The sequence below is a fragment of the Xyrauchen texanus genome, chromosome 22, assembly GCF_025860055.1.
Source record: "Xyrauchen texanus isolate HMW12.3.18 chromosome 22, RBS_HiC_50CHRs, whole genome shotgun sequence".
In the NCBI taxonomy this organism is placed as follows: domain Eukaryota; kingdom Metazoa; phylum Chordata; class Actinopteri; order Cypriniformes; family Catostomidae; genus Xyrauchen; species Xyrauchen texanus.
The window spans coordinates 25,050,794-25,064,144 of NC_068297.1; the positions used below are offsets into that span (position 1 = coordinate 25,050,794).

Here is a 13,351-nt window from a genome sequence, read left to right on the forward strand (position 1 = left end):
AAACATATATACAATAGAGTGGCCCCCAAAAGTATTTGGACTCTTGCCACACGTAAAATTGTGTGTCAGTTTATCTCAAGTTGACACAGGTGTCCTGGCAGAGTAACCACAGGTATAGTTCATCACATTTAATATGGACGTTCCACTAACATTTGACAACTTGAATGTGTCCAAATAATTTTTACAGAATATCTATTGTTTTTATCAATTAACATTTTATCATTAAAAGGTTACGATTGATAAGGGTGCTTATGCTATGTTTCTTTAAAATAAATGCCACTTGGTTTAATATTTTGTTATCTAATGCAATACAACTAGTACATTTTTAAGTGTGGCTTTCCAAACATTCAAATCCTCTCATCATTTACTCACCCTCATGCCATCCCAGAGGTGTATGACTTTTTCTGCAGAACATAAATGAAGAATAGAAGAAATATGAGGTCCATTCAATGCAAGTGAATAGTGGCCAGAACTATGAAGGTCCAGAATGTGCATAAAGGCAGCATAAAAGTAATCCACATGACTCCAGTGGTTTAATCCATGTCTTCAGAAGTGATATGATAGGGGTGGGTGAGAAACAGATCATTATTGAAGTCCTTTTTTATTATAAATTCTCCTACCTGCCAACTAAGGGCTATTTTCAGACCTGTAGTTTGTTTGAATTGTTCCGAAACTGGGGCAAAATGTTGCATTTTCTTCTTGATTCGGTTCGCTTTCACAAGGCAACATTTCAAAACTAACCTAAACAGTGTCAATAAAAGTCACATGTCAGCAAGCTATCCCCTCACTGGTCACAATGTTTGTGCGCTGTTCCGAGATTTAGTTCATACACAAACATGTGAATTAAAATTATATACCTGTAATTTATTTTTTACAAATTTTCAAGTATTGTTTATGTCAAGCTTCTGCAAAGCATTAGCGCTTCGTACAGAATGTGCATTTTAGTCAGAGGTTGGACTGCAAATACACATAATCCATCACCTGGATGGATATGAGTTCCATCATGGTTATTTACACAAACACAAACAGCAGAATGAAGCCACATCCAACCCGTGTCCTGCCGCTATACAAAAGAGAGAAGCGATTGCACAAAAAATACCTCAGGAGTTATAAAACCTAGAATTTTAAACATGAAATTATATCTAATATAGTCGCCAAAAGGATAGATCCACATTTTGATTATGAATTACAATGACGTGCTGACCTACAGATGTCTCCTCCAAAGATCCATCAAGTATGTTCATGGTTTGTTATTTAGTTTATTAGTCCATTGGGTCGGATTGCATTCTTTCCACAAGCGAACCGCTTAAGGGTTTGTTTGCAATTGATTGTTTTGCTGCGGATCCGAGTGCAATTGCCGTGTTCATATATGCCTAAACAATCTGAACTAAGGGAGAATATGACCAGGTTCTGAAACAAATCATCCAAAAGGTGCAAAAAAGCCCCAAGTGATGGTATGCAGGAAGAATCTGAATAGCCAAAAACAAACAAGGAAGAATGTGGAAGTGAAAGTGGAGATTTATTTAAAAAAAGGACTTAAATATTCATCTGTTTCTCACCTACACCTATCATATCACTTCTGAAGACATGGATTTAACCACTGGATTATGCTGCCGCTATGTGCTTTTTGAAGCTTCAAACTTCTGCCCACCATTCTCTTACATTGTATGAGATGAAAGCTGAGATATGTTTCTAAAAGTCTTAGTATGTACACATCTGGGATGGCATGACTGTGAGAAAATGAGAGAATTTTTATTTTTGTGTGAACTATTTGGGTGTCTTTTTGGGGGGTCAATTACAAATAGAAGTCCATTTAAAATTATGTAAATTCCAAAGTTGCATATTTTGAATGTCTGAAAAGTTGGAAACAACCAACATTCATCAGAAAATGACAAAAGTAATAAAAACTTTAAGGCAAAACAAAGACGCCCATATTCAGTGAAAAGGCAATTGTAGTGCATTGTATCAGGAGCTGTGCTCCTGTGTTGATTCACTGTTGTGTAATTTGTTGTGCGTGACTGCTTGACTGTTGTCAGTGCTGACATCCTGAGGTCTGGCCAACTGAGATGTCTGTTTGTCTCTATGAGTGTTAACTGCTCCAGTTTGAGCACAATGCAAAGGGGGCCTTGTCATGAGCTCTGGTAGGCTTCAGCCTTAAACCCACTTTGATGTTTTTAATTCTGAACTTGTGACTTTACTGCTACTTGGAACACATGGCCATCAATAAGGTGGCCCCAATTTGATCCAAGTCAACTGGAGGGGCTTAGAAAGCCTAAACCTGTACTGTTCTTAAAGGTGTAGTGTAATTTTTATGTGAAAACAAGTTATCTTATTCTGGCTTAATATGCAGAGACAACTATAACTATTCAACTTTTGTAATGAGGGGAAAATTACTAAGTGCACCCTTTAAGGAAAAGTTCACACAAAAAGGAAAATTCTATCATAATTTACTGCCTCATGTTATTTCAAACCCGTATGCCATTCTTTCTTATGTGGAATACATAAGGACACCCCTGACCATCTTTTCAATACAATAAGTGGATATTGCCTCCCTTTAAAGATTAAAAAGGACACCAAAAGTATCATAAAAGCAGTCCATGCAGCTACTGCATCAAAGTCTTCTGAAGACATACTATACGTTTTGGTGAAAAATAACCCCGAAATGAAGTCATTTTTCAACAAACATCTTGACATCCTTTGTGCGTTCATGAGCTCTTTGAGAGAAGCTTCTTTAAAACGTCTCATTTTTGTGTTCTGCAGAAGAAATAAAGTCATACAGGTTTGGCACAACATGAGGGTGAATAAATTATGACATATTTTCCACTGTTGGGTGTTGTGCGACACCGCGTCCACATGTGTGGATTATGTACTTTAGCTTTGCTATACGCAATGCACACTGTAATTTAAACAAATTAAAACTGACTGAATCCTGTTTGCAAACTCTACACTGTCATTTAACGGTTAAACTTCTGGCGCACCGCGTCACTTGACACAACAGCATAACATTGATTTATAGGAAGAGCTGCTACTGGCGCAGTGCCAGAAAAAATGCCTCTGGTAAGAAACCTCTTCAAGTTGTTTTCATTGAAACCTATTTGGTTGTGAAGAGTAGCATCTCTAGTTTCGTTTGATATACCGCTTTAAAAAATCTATAATTTTTTTGCGCATCAGGGCGATGATAAACATGAAGTCCACATAAGTTGAAATTAGGGCCGCTTTCCCTCAAAAGCTGAAAAAAATGTATTTTGTATATTTTTCAACATGAACACATCTGTGGGTCAATTTGCTGCATTTTAATATAGATTTTATTGTTTTATTTTGTATCACCACACAATATGGTTCTATTCATTAACATTAGTGAAGTCATTCCTATATATTTACTATATATTTTCACATTGAGAACAAATGTATTCATGCAGAAGTTAAAAGATTTTGCTTTCAGAGGCTTTATATGGAGTTAGGATGAAAATAATGTACATTTCTAACTGTTCTGAGACCAGTGCAGACAGAGAGCAAACTGGAGGTTAAGTCATTCTCTAAATAGGGAGCAAGGGTACATTCTATATCTTTATATGCAGCCAAGTGCATCACTCCTAAAATTCGAATAAAAGTTCAGTTTCAGGCTGCACTCATCATGTTTGGCAGACATGGGACAATGATAATCAGTACATAGATTCATTTATAATGCTACATTTTATTTTAGCATGGTTGGCAGTGTTTGGATGATGCTAGCCATTACTTTTAATCAGAATTACTTATTCAGCTTTAAAGAAAATCAGCTGTAATGTCTATAACATCTCAAAAACACAAATCACCAACACTCCTGGACACATAATAAACTATTTGATGAAAAAAAATCTGACTCTCTATAGCTTGGTTGGTAATACTTAAAATGTCACAACTTAGTCCTGCTGTCCACATATGTGGACATACATTTTTAGGAAAACTGTTTGCACTAGAAATAGTTTTTTTGTTTTGTTTGTTTGTTTATTAGGTGTTACCAGTTACAAATCAAAAAGGGAAAAGGAAAATGCAATGCAAGTTAATAATAATGATGTACAAAATGTCACTGATGAAACCCAGTTCCCTACATCAGAGATCCTCTCTGCTCTTGTGTTCCATAAGAGACCTTGGAGGAACCTCGGTTTGACCTCAAAATGTAATGGGATCCAATTTCACATTAACCAGAAAGAGGGCAAGGCACTAAGACAGCCGGTCTTCTTTTCCTTCTTTAATGACTGGAGTCCTCTGCGAACTGCTCGTAAAACCTGTTAAACAACTTTCCATAACAAAATGTGCAGATCAGGGGTATGGCAAGCCAGATCCTTAGCCAAGAAACAGCAGAGGCAAAACAAGAGGAGCGTGCCCCTGAAATAAAGAGGGGCCAAATAAAGGAAGCAGATAAATCAGGCAAGCAAACAAACAGCCCTCACAGGGCGAGCAGAGGAGCCACTTAGCCTCCTGCCTCCGTGCCACAGTGCCAGTGCTTTGTCATCAAGACCCACTGCTGCCGCACCCCATCATTAGGCAATGGCATCTCAGCGGGAAGAGTAAACAGACATTTAATCAATTACAGAAGCAACCCCCCAAAAAAAAAAATAAAAACAAACACACACGCATACACACAAACTCTCCTTGCTATAGTCTCTAAAAGTCTGATCTGTAAATAAAGAAATCATTTGGGATGTACAGTATATCCCTGGATTTCTAAGACATTAAATGAGTAGTTCAAACAAAACTGAAAATTCTCCCATCAGTTAATCACTCTCATGCTTTGTTTTACTGGAACACAAAAACTTTTTTATAGCACAGAATATCCAAGCTGTTTTTTTCTTGTGGTCAACTATATTATAATTTTTATTTAGTTTTAATGCCATGTCAGCAACCAGGCTATTCACATGGCAAACATTAATATATATTTACAATATTACATAAGACACTTAAAATTTAAAGATAAAAACGGTCAAATCTGTTCAGATTTCAGATAAAGTCTACGGTTCATTAAAATGTGCTTGATAGGGGTTTTGCAATGTACAGTATGTTTTTATAGCACAATGACCTCTTATTTGTTAAAAGATCAAGGAAAATTTGATTCCTCATGTCATGACCCCTTAAAGTATTACTTCAAGGCCGCAAGGATTTACGAAGAATGCCATAGGGACCCAAGCTATCTCTAGAAACAAAAGTATCATAAAGACTTGCAGATAGGCTCTTTTGTCTTGATCCAGTAAGCAACCACCCAGAACAACCTAGCAACCGTGAACCAAGACCCTAGCAACAACCTCACAACCACCCACAATACCCTGGCATGTGTTAGTCTTGAATGGCCCAGTCAGCATCTTATAAACACTATTTGGTCATGCCATCCTGGGGTTTATTTTGTATAATGTATTGCTGTTGCACTCATAGCCACTTATCAGTGCTTTATGAGTTTATTAATAGCCTGAGGTCAGAGGGTGGTATCAGGCATTCCGAGATCTCCAAAGTCGAATGCCCCTTTTACAGCCATATCTGCTTTTTAATTTCCTGCCAGACCAATATGTCCCGGCACCCAACAGAGAATAATGTTGAAATCCTTCTTCTGTAATCAATGAATTTTTGTCAAAATGTTTATGATTATGGGATGATCGGTTTCCATGGATTCAAGTGCTTGAAGGCAAGATTTTGAGTCTGAAGCGATTAAAAAGTTTCGTCTTTGACCCTGCTCAATGTTTTCCAGTGCCAGTAGCAGCGCTCGGGCCTCAGCTGTGAAGATAGAGCTCTGTTCTGAAATACATATGCCATATTGTTGATCTCCAATCACTACAGCTGCTGATACACTGTTATCCGTTTTGGATCCATCCGTGAATACTGCACGGGAGTTTGGAGTGGGAAACTACATTTCAGTTCCAAGAATTCCTGATGATACATGTTGGGAAGAGTTTTGCCTTTTTCAGTTGTACCAATGCCATAATAGTTTTTTTTTTTTTTTCAAGGTCCAGCAGGAATCAGGCAAAAGATTATACTGTCTTATGTTGTCCAGTTTGATGTTCAAATTCTCCAAGTATGGTTTAATCCATATTCCAAAAGGTTTGATCGCTTTAGGTCTAGCTTCATACAGATAAGAACATTCTGGTTGGAATACTGGTGTAAAGGCCGGATACTTAGACTTGCTTTGACTTGAACTGCATATTGTAAAGCCAGTTTCAGACACCTATTCTGGAGGGGAGGTTCACTGGCTTCTGTATAAAGGCCTTGAATTGGACTTGTTCTGAAGGCTCCAAGAGCTATACATATTCCCTTATGGCTTGTATGACTTCCTTGTCTGACCATACACAATACTCCCGTAATCCAGTCGGGATCTAATTCATGTTCTGTAGCGATGTAAAAGAATGGTAGTGTCTGCACCCCATTTTGTATTGGCCAGCACTTAATGGTTTTGCAGAGACAGCTAGTCAGAGCAATTGCCCAGTAGTTGTTTAGGTTAGAATGATCCTTACTTGGTTTGGGGATGGGAATAATTATTGCTTCTTGCCATGAAGGTGGTATATTCCCTGTTTACCCAAACACAATTAAAAATATCCAGGAGGAGTAGTAGAGTTGTATATGGTAAGTGCTTCAGAAATTCGTAATGGATTCGGTCTGGTCCAACTGTGGTATTATGGGAACGTTTGATAGCTCTTGTAAGTTCCATTATAGTGAAGGGTTTGTGGTCAACCATATGGATTTCTTAATGGCCAATGCCAAAATCTAGAGAGCGGGGTGGCTGATTTAATACTGATATTTATAACTTATTATAAAATGTAATGAAAGCAAATTAAATGTACATAGAATTGCTGATATTAAATGAACACTTATTTTAACCAATATTTACAAAAAAAAAACAACAACAAAAACGTGTAAACTGAAATCGTTGGTAACACTTTACAATAAGTTTCCATTCACTTTTAAAGCATTTATTAATCTTTGTTAATGCTAGTTAATAAAAAAACAATTGTTCATTGTTAGTTCACGTTAGCTCATTGTGCATTAACTAATGTACATATCATATACATCTTTTGATTTAAAAAATGCTTTAGTTTAAGTGGAAATTAGCATTAACCAAGATCACTTTTCATTTTAGATCATGTTAACTAATATAGTTTATTAATGTTAACAAATGGCACCTTGTTGTAAAGTGTTACCAAATTCATTGACAAATATTGGCCAATATATCGGTCTATTACTACAAATTTTCATACAATAAATAGTGATCACGTCTGTCAAGCAAAATTTTAAGGCAAGATTTTCAGTGAGCAACAACTTAAATTTCAATGTGTTCCTCACAAAAAGCTGGCTTTGTATGTCTTCAGAAAACGTGGGATATTGTGTAGTATGAACTACTTTTATTATGTTTTTATGGTGTTTTGTTTTTTGGTCCTTTTTGGAGGCTGATAGCCCCTGCTCACCATTCACTTTCATTGTATGGAAGAGAGCAGTGTGAACATTTGTCAAAGCTTCTCTTTCTGTGTTCCACAGAAGAACAAAAAAAAGTAATAAGAGTTTGGAAAAACATGAAGGTGAGTAAATGATGACAGCATTTTCATTTTTGAAAATATCCCTTTACGATTGATTAAATAATACATTGCCAATGAGTTAATAACAGCCATATTGTCTTTGTCGAGCCACCCATCTCAAAGCATGTTGAAGGGAAGTAGTGGGAGTGTTGGGGCCGAATCTTACCCTGCGGATCAGTGCCGTTTTACTGCCCTGCTCTCCGAGACTGTTCTGAGACAACATCCTGTCCATGTCCTCTTGCCATGCTACAGATGGAGAGAGTCAGACATTTAGAGGAGGTATCAGAGAGGAAAAGCTGTGCCGTTAGTCTATATTAGACACAGTATAACTCAGATGATACAAACAAAAATGACAGCAAATATCTGCATGAGAAACCAAAGAAATCAGACCACAAGCTACAAAGGACAAAATGTTTTGAGCTTCTTGCAAAAAGTAAAGCCCGTATATTATATTTCGTCTGAATCCCAATTCGAATTCTATTCATCCATTCTAGTATGCCAGATTATGATAAGTGTACACCAAATCCCAATAAATCAGATATATCTGAATGAAGTATACATACATGCCTTTTGGGCCAATATTACCCATAAACACAGAAGGGTTTGAGGACGCATTATTAAGTATCAAGAAGCATTTTTTTCACGCTAATTTCGTGCCAAAAATGGTGGAATTCTGCAGAATAGATTTAAACGTACTAATGTTTTTAATGTAGCCTAGACTACCTCACTTATATTGGTAACTGAAAACATGTTAAAATAAGCCAAATATTAAATAAAGAAACACAAAGTGTCTGGAATGTGGCTGACATTCCAAACCCGCGGGAATCGTGTGCACAAATATTCCATGTGGGCCTGCTTGTTGATGTCATACTACATACACAAAAATAGGTAGTACGTACTTTCCAATCACCAGTACAGTATCCAATCTACACTGGAAGCGAGTGGCGCATCGCAACATGTCGAACTATATAACTCCCATTATAATCAACAAAGTTGCCTATATTGAAAGAAAAACAATAATGGCCGTTTGCAGTGTAGACAGCTTTGTCAATTTGATTAATCAAGTCTTGACCAACCGTCAGTGTTAAGTTGGTCTGCATTGGCTGGTGAGGTGATGCAGAGTCTCTTGGCAGTGCTGAGGCCGCGGCTGTTAAGGAACACAGGCAGGTGGATGATGTTTCGCATGTAGTCGTGGCCGTTGATGTTAGAGTCACGTAGCACACTGTTGAGGTTCTGGTTTATGGCTTTGATGATGATATGAGGGTCACTGGCAAAGATGGAAATGAAGGGACCTTTAGAGAAGAGCACTCGAACCTGCAAACAGAAGAGACATAGCAATGATTCATCTTTATTAATGGAGCAACATTTGGTTGAAGCTGTGGCCTTAAGTGGCATTTGGTGCACATGCTAGAGACAAGCCGTGGTTCTTATACGGGAAGCACAGGTTTGAATCTGGCCTGCATTGCATCTCATTCCCCTTCTATCTTCACAATAATACTGTATACTAATACTCACACTTAGGGTTAGAGATTTGAATAAACTTAAAAAAAAGGTGTTACACTGGGTGAATTTTACATTTATTACCGTTTCATTTTGCTCTCTAAAGACTAGTTGGAAATCATGACATCAACCATAATTATTTATTCTATCGACAGCTTTTTGTACATTTTTCATCGTAAGAAATAAAAATAAATCAACATATACTGTAGTCACAAATTAAGATTTTTGGAAGAATATTTCAGCTCTGTAGGTCCATACAATGCAAGTGAATGGGTGCCAACATTTTTATGCTCCAAAAAGCACAAAAACAGCATAAAAATAACCCATACAACTCCAGTGTTTTAATCAATATCTGTGGGTGAGAAACAGATCAATATTTCATCCCTTTTGTGTTATAAATTATTCTCCCTGCCCAGTAGGGGGAGGTATGCATGAAGAATATGAATCACCAAAAACACAAAAAGTAGAATGTGAAAATAAAAGTTAGAGACTGACTGAGCAGGGAGGAAATTTAAAAAAAAAAAAAAAAGACTTAAATATTGACCTGTTTCTCACCCACACCTATCATATAATTTCTTAAGTTATTGATTTAACCACTGGAGTCGTATGGATACTTTTATGCTGACTTGTGATTTTTTTGGAGCTTCAAAATTTTGGCACCCATTCACTTGCATTATATGGACCAAAAGAGTTGAGATATTCTTTTGAGTTCAGCAGATGAAAGAAAGTCATACACATCTGGGATTGCATAAGAGTGAGCAAATAATGAGAGAATTTTCATTTTTGGGTGAACTATTCCTTGAATTTTGTAGGAAGTGGGGCCCTCATAAAGGGAACATCATATTTTGGGGTCCTTGGCATCCAAAAGTATGAAACCCCCTGCCTTAATGCATGATGACATGCCTTTTTTGATTATTTTATTCCATTCCGTGATGTTCACTTATACTGTAATATTAGTCTTTCTCTCTGCTCTTGCCTGACCTGCTTCTCTCCTTGCCACATCACTGCTCACCTCTACTAGTCGGGGCTATGGAAGTAATGAGGTAAAATAGATGTTGATATGTTGTTGTGGAGGTGGTCAGATGCAAATGTCTACCACAGAGTGACATCACAATGTGGAGAAAGTAGAGAACGAGTCATTATGCAGAGCATTTTATAGCACAATGACCTCTTATTTGTTAAAAGATCAAGGAAAATTTGATTCCTCATGTCATGACCCCTTAAAGTATTACTTCAAGGCTGCAAGGATTTACGAAGAATGCCATAGGGACCCAAGCTATCTCTAGAAACAAAAGTATCATAAAGACTTTCAGATAGGCTCTTTTGACTTGAGACAGTAAGCAACCACCCAGAACAACCTAGCAACCATGAAGCAAGACCCTAGCAACAACCTCACAACCACCCACAATACCCTGGCATCAAGGAGGCAAGTTTTGCATAGTCAATCACACAAGTAATTTTATTATAGTCTCAGACCACTACAGAACAAATTCAATTACTTGAGGATAACTGTAATTCTATTAGACTAGCTATATAACACAGGCTTTAGCATATAGTCTAAATGATGTAATGCATCATGTGTATCTCCCTACACAGTTATGTGTACCTCCATAAACAAGCCACTATGTAAACATCTACACAAACACATCCACAGTACTAATGTGAACGTGATGGGGACTTCCCATAGTAATGAAGTGTCACAGGATACTGATTTGTGGACTGTTTAAAATATTATAAATGGCACGCATCCTTTGTTTAGTGACTGATGTGAAATGTTTGCTCACATTGCAGTTCTCTACGGAAACTCAATTGCCTCATGATGGTGCAAAATATGCCACCTCCATCAGCATTAGTCATTTATCTTATGGAACATCAGCCTTGGAACAATATTTAGCTAGAAGGAAAAATTCAATTTGGTAATTTCTATTAAAATCAGAGACAAAAAGTTCAGAATTTAAAAGAGAAGTGGCTAATTGTGCCACAAAGGAATCTTTGAGGGTTTTTGCCGGCTCTCTGGTAAATGGCAGATTTCATTAGCCGTGAACAAGCTGCCAACACAAGAGGATTATACCCAAATAATGACATTTAGCTGAAGGAAATTCCATTAGTCCAGCTGCGTGAGGAATCAGATCTTTCCGAGCCACACAAACTTGAACTCTGAGCATTGCTGTGCGTCCATGAGATGCTTGAGAGGTGAATGAGCGGACATGAAACACTTAATTTGTCTATTTAGTCAAGAGCAGGAAGTCAAAGAAATGTTTTGTGTGTGAAACAGAATAAGTCTTTCATTTTTTCAGCAGAGATGGATGGCTTTTGCCATCAACAGTTTCTTGGCATTGGTTGAATACATAAAACCAAATGGGAGCCTGACAGTAAATAAGATTTGTATACTTTCATTTCGTTCAAGGAGGTTTAACACTTTAGAATGAATGAAGTGGTTTGGACAATGACCTAACAACATGCACAAACAAACACCCATCCACTTGTAGTTACCCATCTAAATGAGAATATACAACAGACTTCTATTGTTTTTCTTTAAAGTGTATTGTAATTACTGTAGAATAACCCCAAGTCTACCTTTTAAAGAAATTTTTTTTTTAGATAATAAAACAAAAATTATTGATTAATTTATTTTGCCATTACGGACTCAGCAAATATAGGGTTCAACAGGGCCTTCTGCACACCTTAAGGAAAATGTGCTTTTTTCTGGTCACAAAACGCATCTAGATAGAATATATATTACATTAATTGAATTAATTACATGATGTCACAATTCATTAATCATTGAATCGCATATACAAATATTTGCTGAGAAAGCCCCTCATATAAATATAAATCAATATATAATGATGAAATAATTATACATAGTTATCTTTAAATATTTGAATATTATATATATATTCAGATAATTAAAATGCATTACATTGTTGTAGCAGAAGAGTTAATCATTAATAAGACAATACAAAAAGCGTCTTTAGGATACAATGTATTGTTTACTACCATATTATTGATCATAATTCAATCATTGGTAAACAGTTCACAGCAATCCATTTCACAAGTGAATTTGTCAATCAGTTTGAGATTTATTATGAGGGCTTGTTTAAGGACCCGTCAATGTACACCTGCGTCAGACATGCTTTTGTAGCATCTCGGTGCGTTGTGTAATAAACAATTTTTTAGGTCACTGTGTCAAGTTAAATATAGTTTAATACTTAGAATACATCTTGAGATCTCTTAGTTTGAATATGTGCTCCAAGTGTTTGAATGCAAGAACGTGACGCATGTTTGTGTTGTTCTGTCTGCTGGATGGTTGTTTTCTTCACTGTATAAACTGCAAGTTGCCCATACAGCTGAAGTTTCACTTACTGCCCCCTGGAGTAAACAGGTGGTACTACAAGCTTGCATTTCTCTGGAATCTTCCTTATTACAATCCGGTGGCATTGCGATTAATTGCGTTAATTTGACATATTAGTTGTATTTTACAAATACAATTAATCACACTGAATTAACATGTTAAATCGACAGCCCTAATAAATATATATATATATATATATATATTTTTTTTATTATTATTATTATTATTATTATTATTATTATTATTATGTTTAATTATGTATAAATATTTTTAATTATATATGTTTTAATTAGCTACATAAAATTTGCAACATTATAAAAGTTATTAAATATTAGATGAAATTGCTTCAAAATCAACCTCAATGATCTCGCGCAATGATCTCATGGGACAGGAACATTTTGCAGTGTATAGTGACAAAAGGTGTTTAGGAAAGTAGTTTTTGTTGCAATTTAGTGTTTTGGTAGAAAATCGAATCAATTGTGCCTTTTACCCGGGGTACTGCCCCATTGCTCTCTTTCCCCAAAGTCATGTTTTGTCAGATGTAGCTCACTTTTGGGGTCTGTTTCATCCCCAAACTGTAGCTAAGTACACATACACACCGTATCCAGCATCTGCAGCACTTTGTCCTGTTCACAGGAATCCAGGCCATCTATGATGACAGCCAGCCGGGTCTGATTCTGGGTGAAGCCATCAATGGTTTTGGCCATTTTAGCCATGAGCTCCACTTCACACTTCAGAACCTGAAATAGATTGATATATCTTCCTTCTATTTGCCCTTCTGAGGTTATGGTCAACAGCCGATAACTGGCTTGGCAAATTAACAGAATTAAGGACAGTGAATGTATATTGCCACAATTCTATGTTTCATTGGCTATCATTAAATTACATTATACATGTACAATTTGCAGTATATATCGGCCTTACATGGGACATCCTGCTGTATAGATATCAGTATCAACAT

General features: G+C 36.6%; 1 protein-coding gene across 3 annotated transcripts in view; it reads right to left on the reverse strand.

The window, feature by feature from the left end:
- LOC127662496 (kinase D-interacting substrate of 220 kDa B-like) overlaps nucleotides 1–13,351 on the reverse strand; it is an 88,460-nt gene that overhangs the window by 45,960 nt on the left and 29,149 nt on the right. For all 3 annotated transcript variants that reach the window (XM_052153696.1, XM_052153694.1, XM_052153695.1), the window contains exons 18-20: nucleotides 12,990–13,130; nucleotides 8,612–8,849; nucleotides 7,702–7,781 (exon numbers count right to left, since the gene is read on the reverse strand). In XM_052153696.1, the coding sequence (XP_052009656.1) occupies nucleotides 7,702–7,781; nucleotides 8,612–8,849; nucleotides 12,990–13,130 (459 nt within the window). The remainder of the gene's footprint in view (nucleotides 1–7,701; nucleotides 7,782–8,611; nucleotides 8,850–12,989; nucleotides 13,131–13,351) is intronic.